At 44.5% G+C, this 8,164-nt stretch overlaps 1 protein-coding gene across 1 annotated transcript; it reads right to left on the bottom strand.

Moving 5' to 3' along the window:
• Nucleotides 1-4,107: 4,107 nt before the first annotated feature.
• Nucleotides 4,108-8,084, bottom strand: atg101 (autophagy related 101). Its single transcript, XM_041233046.1, has 2 exons — nucleotides 7,577-8,084; nucleotides 4,108-5,485 (listed from the first exon to the last, which is right to left on the bottom strand). The coding sequence occupies exons 1-2, from the start codon at nucleotides 7,826-7,828 to the stop codon at nucleotides 5,081-5,083; spliced, it is 657 nt and encodes a 218-aa protein (XP_041088980.1). The 5' UTR covers nucleotides 7,829-8,084; the 3' UTR covers nucleotides 4,108-5,080.
• Between the last annotated feature and the right edge of the window lie 80 nt (nucleotides 8,085-8,164).

Here is an 8,164-nt window from a genome sequence, read left to right as displayed (position 1 = left end):
CACATCCTGCGCTCCACGTGGAGCACCTGTGACACAGCCTGGACTCGAACCTGTGAGCCCCAGACTGTAGGGCACATCCTGCGCTCCACGTGGAGCACCTGTGACACAGCCTGGACTCGAACCTGTGAGCCCCAGACTGTAGGGCACATCCTGCGCTCCACGTGGAGCACCTGTGACACAGCCTGGACTCGAACCTGTGAGCCCCAGACTGTAGGCCACATCCTGCACTCCACGTGGAGCACCTGTGACACAGCCTGGACTCGAACCTGTGATCCCCAGACTATAGGGCACATCCTGTGCTCCATGTGCAGCACCTTTGCTGGATGCCCCACTCGGGAGCCCCCTTCTTTTTTTTTTTTAATATGCAATATATCTTGCAGGGACCATTAGCACTTACAAAAACAAATACATCTGAAAACATTACTGACTTTAAACGAGCAAACTCTTATTTAAGAGCCATCCTGTTAGAGATACTAAGCACTTGTTATAAAAGACTGTTTCAGGTTAGTTCTTGCTCTCTTATGCTTCGAACGAATGTGTTCCGCAGAGGAGTTGAATGCCACGTGCGCTAGCGTTCTGTACTCTATACTTTACTCCCTGAGACTGGTCTATATGAACTGCGCTGCAATGACCTTGCTGATATCTGTAATGACTTGGATTGCAGTGGCGATCCTGTTTTTTAAGGTATAAATTGCAGTGTCTTATGTTAGTGCTTTTTCTACTGTACATGTCATTGGTTTCTTAGCTGCTGAAATAAAAGCCAACAAGTCACCTGTCTGTGTTTCAGTGCTTTTGTTCTTATCCTCACAATTTACTTGGAAATGTTTTTATTTATCATTGTTTTTATTTCTACTGAAAGGGGATCATAGACCGACTTACTACTTATAAAGCCCTTCATGGTTTTGGGTCTATTATTTACAGGAGCTGTTGGTCCCTTATCCTCGGAATCGCACCTGGAGATCAGAGAAGGCTGCACTGTTGGCAGTTCCTAGCAGTTTACAATCAGGAGGAGCGAGGGACTTGCTCTGCTCCCTGCCTTTGGAACTCTGTCCCGAGTCAGATCACGAACGCTGGCCCAGTCGAGTCTTTTAAATCGCATGTAAAAGCATATCTGTTTGAGTCGGCTTATTCTTGAGCAGGGCTGATTGGCCAGTTGCTTTTTATTCTGCATGAAGAGCGCTATGTAAAAGCAAGCTGTATTGTATTGACTCCTAATGTTTGCAACTTTTAAAAAAAAAAAATTTATTGACAGTAAAACTAAAAGAAGCTTAGTAAAGCTCTTTGAAACAGTGGTCAGTTTCTTTCAGTTTTACCGCATGTTCTATCATTGAGTGTTTTGGATGATCCATTTATAGGGTTTTTTTCTAATGTAGCAGCTTACATTTCAAATCAGACAGTTAAAGCATGAAGCGGATACAGATCTCCTTGAAAAGGAGGCTCTGCTAATTCCCCTCCTAAAGCAGATGCTAGTAAAACGGCTGAGGGAATAACGTTCTGAGAGAGGGTGTGGCTGCCAGCTTTATTACTCATCCTGTTTCCTAGTATGTGGCGGCTTGATAACTCATCTGTTCCCAGGTCAGACTAGAATTGTATTACTTGTTTTCAAAGGAAAAATCTCAGAAAAAAAACAATTGGCAAAAATCATTAAAAGGTGACTGTCTCATAGTTTTATTAAAGAAGGGTGTTCACTTTCAAGTGCATGCTGAAAATATTATCTGCATTACGGTGTTCCCTCAGTATAACAAATGAACCATTTCACTTCAGAGCTGCACACAAGCATTTCACTTCAGAGCTGCACACAAGCAATTCACTTCAGAGCTGCACACAAGCATTTCACTTCAGAGCTGCACACAAGCAATTCACTTCAGAGCTGCACACAAGCAATTCACTTCTCAGAGCTGCACACAAGCAATTCACTTCTCAGAGCTGCACACAAGCAATTCACTTCTCAGAGCTGCACACAAGCAATTCACTTCAGAGCTGCACACAAGCATTTCACTTCAGAGCTGCACACAAGCAATTCACTTCAGAGCTGCACACAAGCAATTCACTTCAGAGCTGCACACAAGCAATTCACTTCAGAGCTGCACACAAGCATTTCACTTCAGAGCTGCACACAAGCAATTCACTTCAGAGCTGCACACAAGCAATTCACTTCTCAGAGCTGCACACAAGCAATTCACTTCAGAGCTGCACACAAGCATTTCACTTCTCAGAGCTGCACACAAGCAATTCACTTCAGAGCTGCACACAAGCATTTCACTTCAGAGCTGCACACAAGCAATTCACTTCAGAGCTGCACACAAGCATCACTTCAGAGCTGCACACAAGCAATTCACTTCTCAGAGCTGCACACAAGCAATTCACTTCAGAGCTGCACACAAGCAATTCACTTCAGAGCTGCACACAAGCATTTCACTTCAGAGCTGCACACAAGCAATTCACTTCAGAGCTGCACACAAGCAATTCACTTCAGAGCTGCACACAAGCAATTCACCAGAGCTGCACACAAGCAATTCACTTCAGAGCTGCACACAAGCAATTCACTTCTCAGAGCTGCACACAAGCAATTCACTTCAGAGCTGCACACAAGCAATTCACCTCAGAGCTGCACACAAGCAATTCACTTCAGAGCTGCACACAAGCAATTCACTTCAGAGCTGCACACAAGCAATTCACTTCAGAGCTGCACACAAGCAATTCACTTCAGAGCTGCACACAAGCAATTCACTTCAGAGCTGCACACAAGCAATTCACTTCAGAGCTGCACACAAGCAATTCACTTCAGAGCTGCACACAAGCATTTCACTTCTCAGAGCTGCACACAAGCAATTCACTTCAGAGCTGCACACAAGCAATTCACTTCAGAGCTGCACACAAGCAATTCACTTCAGAGCTGCACACAAGCAATTCACTTCTCAGAGCTGCACACAAGCAATTCACTTCAGAGCTGCACACAAGCATTTCACTTCAGAGCTGCACACAAGCATTTCACTTCTCAGAGCTGCACACAAGCAATCAGAGCTGCACACAAGCAATTCACTTCAGAGCTGCACACAAGCAATTCACTTCAGAGCTGCACACAAGCATTTCACTTCTCAGAGCTGCACACAAGCAATTCACTTCAGAGCTGCACACAAGCAATTCACTTCAGAGCTGCACACAAGCAATTCACTTCAGAGCTGCACACAAGCAATTCACTTCAGAGCTGCACACAAGCAATTCACTTCAGAGCTGCACACAAGCAGAGCTGCACACAAGCAATTCACTTCAGAGCTGCACACAAGCAATTCACTTCAGAGCTGCACACAAGCAATTCACTTCTCAGAGCTGCACACAAGCATTTCACTTCAGAGCTGCACACAAGCAATTCACTTCAGAGCTGCACACAAGCAATTCACTTCTCAGAGCTGCACACAAGCAATTCACTTCTCAGAGCTGCACACAAGCATTTCACTTCAGAGCTGCACACAAGCATTTCACTTCTCAGAGCTGCACACAAGCAATTCACTTCAGAGCTGCACACAAGCATTTCACTTCTCAGAGCTGCACACAAGCATTTCACTTCTCAGAGCTGCACACAAGCAATTCACTTCAGAGCTGCACACAAGCAATTCACTTCAGAGCTGCACACAAGCAATTCACTTCAGAGCTGCACACAAGCATTTCACTTCAGAGCTGCACACAAGCAATTCACTTCAGAGCTGCACACAAGCATTTCACTTCAGAGCTGCACACAAGCAATTCACTTCAGAGCTGCACACAAGCAATTCACTTCTCAGAGCTGCACACAAGTGTGCCGTAGACGCTTAGAGCCTCTTTGTGCTCCCTGTTTCAAGCAGGAAACGAACTGGGAACTGACCTTAATAAGGAATCAGAAATTAAAAACAGGAATTGACCCCAACCCTGGGAGAATGTAGAACACCCCCATCCAGCAGTCCTATTTTAGTATCAAAATGAAAATTCATCTGTGATACTGCAGCTTTGCAGCAACAAAACATTGTTTTGTTTGATGTGTTCCGGTACATAATCCTGCTTGTGGGGGACTGACCAAAACAACTGAGTCATAATGGATTGCGAAAGAAAAAAAAAACAGACAGCTAATAATGGGTTCTACTAAATTTATTTTGTAACTTTATAAATATTGTCTGATACACATCTTAAACAGTATTGTAGTGTTATACTACATTCAATCATAATCATTAATAATCATGAACCCCAAAAGATGACAATGTTATTTTCAAATTTAGGGTCTGGCTCTCCTAACCCTCTCATTCAATGCAGTGCTTCTGTAAGATACTCTGTGAAGTCATGCTGGTCACTGCAGAACACAGGATCAGAAAGGATCTATGCAGGGATATAAAACAACACAAGCACGGTTTTCAGTAAAATAAGCTAAAATAAGCTTGTGTGTTGCTCGGGTCACGAGTCTCGCAGATGTGCTGTTGCATCTCAAGACAGTGAATACCATCTCAGTACACAACTGCTAGGAACCCTGGCTAAGCTTAGAGGTGGACCTCACCTCCACAAAGAACAGGAGAACTAGGAAGTGGTAAATACTGCCACCTGGGGACAGCTACCATAAACTGCGGATCACGAGAACGCCACATTTGCACACACGAACAAACACATTGCAAAATAACTGGTTGCTATGGACCACAGTGATATTTTTATAACTGTTTTAGCGTCATGTGATGAAATGACTCAGGCCTTGGCAAAGCGACAAGAACTGAATTCTGGCATTTTGTGGATGCTAATTTGACTCGAGGGAATCTGGTAACCTAGAAACATTTCCATTAGTTATGAAGGTCAGTAAGGAAACGCATTTAGAGATTCTGAAGTTTGCATCTGCCTCTCCTGAAAGTAAATGGAGACATTACAAAACTAAATCCAATCCAATTCACCGGAACAAATGAAAAAGGCCATTGAAATCCCAGCTCCTGTACACTGCATTACTTGGTGAAATGGGTTTTTATTTTTATAATAATAAGGCAGGTTCTGAAAAGCAGTTAGAAAGCACACAGGCTGTCTGTGTTTAAACTCAGCAGCAGCTGCCGGTCTGCTCAGGGCTCAGTGCTCCTCACAAAGCCAGCGTGTCTTTAATAAGCCTCCTCATGGTGGTGCTCACGGAGGTTCCCAGCGAGTCTGTGATCTGGTAAGTGATCTTGTACAGGTAGGGCTGCACGTCCTTCAGGCTGGTGTCAAACACGTTGTCCACCTCCGACTGCGTGGGCATCTTGGGCAGGTACTCGTGCCTGTTGATCACCTCCACGATGTTGATGACCTTCTCCCCCAGCTTCTCACCCACCTTCTCCCGGCAAATTTGCCTCTCCTGCTCGTTGGCCAGGCTAACAACGTTCACCTTGATGCTCCACACCTCCCAGGGAATGCACTCATCCGAGAAGGGCCAGCGGGACTTCTTCTTCTGGTAGAACTCCAGAGATATCTGCCCCACACCGTCACTGCCAGAGTTGCATAATGCATCCTGTAATAGAACACACAGCTATAACAACATATAGCTAGATAGATAGACAGATAGATACTCAATTCCATGATGCCTGAAGGTCTAACTGAAAGGAATAGTAGACTGTTACATCATTAACTTTGTAGTACATGACATCACAGACAGAGTGAGTGTTTCAAACACACTTTCCTGTGACAGAGGCGTGTTAAACAGAGTGAAACGCTGGGAAGCTGCTTTGAGCTGTTTATCAGCTTCACTCTGCTGCCCCATACATTTTTACATAATTACTGCTTTTCTAATAATTTGGGGGGAAGACAAATATATTTGGAAGTACATGCCACCAGGGTTGCAATCAATTCCTGTTATTCAATTCCAATCCCATTTCCAATTCCTTCAAAGAAATCAGAATTGATTTTTTAGAGACATTAACAATGGCTGTGATTGTTCAGCTGCTTTCATTTGACTGCAGTTGAAGCAGTTTGCTGCCACCCTGCTAATTGCTATTTTGATGAATGATGTGTTGGAATTGATTAAAAGGAAATTGGTAATAGATTTTAATAAGGAATTGGAATTGAAAACCAGGAATAGACCCCGAGCCTGCATTCCATCTTCAGTGAAGTCACTGGAGGAGAATCTCCTGAACAGCTCCCTGGAAACGTAAAACCATTCCTCCCACTTGCAACATAAACGAATGATCAATTATTATGAACCGCCCCTAGAATTGAGGAGTTCCACTGAACGGGTTCTATTTCCACCATCACTGGCACACACGCCCAGCACTGCCTCTGTGTCTTCAGGGTGTGCTGCTTCCTGCTAGGTACAGTACTGCCTGTCCTCAGGGTTCACACACTGAAACTGTGCAAGGCTGCTGGAGACTGGCTCGGCACACATTCCAAAGGTAGATTGCAGCTGCATGATAAACAGGGGCGTTGCAGAAGACTGTTATGCAAAGTAGAATGAAGCACCTTTCCCTTTCCCACAATGCTAAACTGGCACAGTTTCTACTAAACCACAAAGTAGGTTACGCCCCACACTGCTGATGAATTAGGATCAGTATGTGCTCGTGCATTTAAAACAGCAGCTATACCTCACTGTCTTTTTACAGAGAAGGCAGATCTCGCTTTGTGGTCTATTTATTAGTCATCTTTTTAACTTTAAGATACAAACGCAGTGCTATATTAAAATGAATGCATCCACATTGTGCTGTGCAATGGCAGTTCAGATCATCAGTGCTGAATGTTAGCAGTCACAGAGATCTTGAAGCAGTGATGACTTTGCTTTCACATTTCTTACGTTCAATAGCTACATTATCACGGGTCCCTCATCGCTGCTCTGAAGAGATTTTTGTTATATATATATCAGCTTAGACTGCTCTTCCTTGTACATTTTTACTTCCTGTGACTGGGTGGGGCATGTGGAAGCAGGGTTCTCACACGACTCCAAGTACATAATCCAGTGCAGGCTTTCCAGCTCACAACTCAGTGCATTCTGGTAATTGTAGTCCTGCTGTGAAATGTACCCGAGCCAGGTGTAACGTACCAGAATGCATTGCCATGCGAGTTGAAAAGCCTGAACTGGCCTTCTGTACATGGAGTCACATGAGAACCCTATTTGTAAGTAATTTACCACACAGCATGTTTCTGCAACGGTGGAATGACCGGGTATAATACTCCTAACTTGTACAGGTGGTCCCTAATCTTTCAGGTAAAACGTTCTGTTCTTATGATCCCTTAGAAACGGTTTACTATAGTAAGTGTTACACAGTGTAATAAAGCACAGTGAACGCATTCACAAGAATAGGTAGTCATTGCAAACCCCACAGAGGCATGGCAAAACATTTAAAACAAGGCAAACCATGTTAAACTGCGCTATATGGATATTATAACCATGGGGAAAGTATGGGAAAGAAAGTGAACATGGGAAACTTGTATAAAAGAGATGGCATGACAAATAATAAATAACTCAGTTTACCCTGGCTGTTAGATCTTACTCAAGGTGTAAGTAATGTCTCGTGATGTGGCTACTAACGCGGCGTTGCCCTCGTATAACTAATATAAAAATATTACTATATATTCTGTTCTATTTATTATGCAAGATTGAGCTGCGCCCCACCTTGAATTCCCCAACCGATTTCCTCATCGCCCTGTCGAGCTCCTCGGACGAGACCCTCACGAAGGAGAAGTCGATGTAGTCGCAGTCGGTGTCCTGGCTCCCCACGGTGCCGATGGAGTAGGTCCCCTCTTTCTTGTAGTGGAATTTGCCGGTGCTGCGGTGCAAGAGGATCGTGTGGAGCAGAGCCAGCATCGCCTCGTCCACCTGCCGACTCTCCAGCGACACCTCCAGCACCTCCGAGCGGCAGTTCATCGCGACCCCACCCCGGTACGCAGGCCTTCTTGCCCAGATCAGATGCCGAGATTGCGCTGAACAAAAGGGACAAGCAAAACGCGTGTTCACCTTTTTTATTTAATTTTTTAATCCTACGATCGTCCAAAAAAAATTAAGACAGCTACCAATAATTCTAACCAGACTTTGTTTAATACTCTAGCGTCTGCCTCTGTAATAATCTTATCAAGAATGCAATCGGTTAAGCGCCTCCAATGATCAGAGCGGCCCGTCGTTTCTTCTCTTTTCACAGATACTCGGTCCACCACTCGAGGGGCGGGACAAGCGCGATGTAAACACCGGCTGACTGGTACGGGA

This window comes from Polyodon spathula, chromosome 30, assembly GCF_017654505.1.
Source record: "Polyodon spathula isolate WHYD16114869_AA chromosome 30, ASM1765450v1, whole genome shotgun sequence".
Lineage (NCBI taxonomy): Eukaryota > Metazoa > Chordata > Actinopteri > Acipenseriformes > Polyodontidae > Polyodon > Polyodon spathula.
The sequence above is the reverse complement of the archived record's forward strand: the minus strand, read 5'-3'. Positions and strand labels throughout refer to the sequence as shown.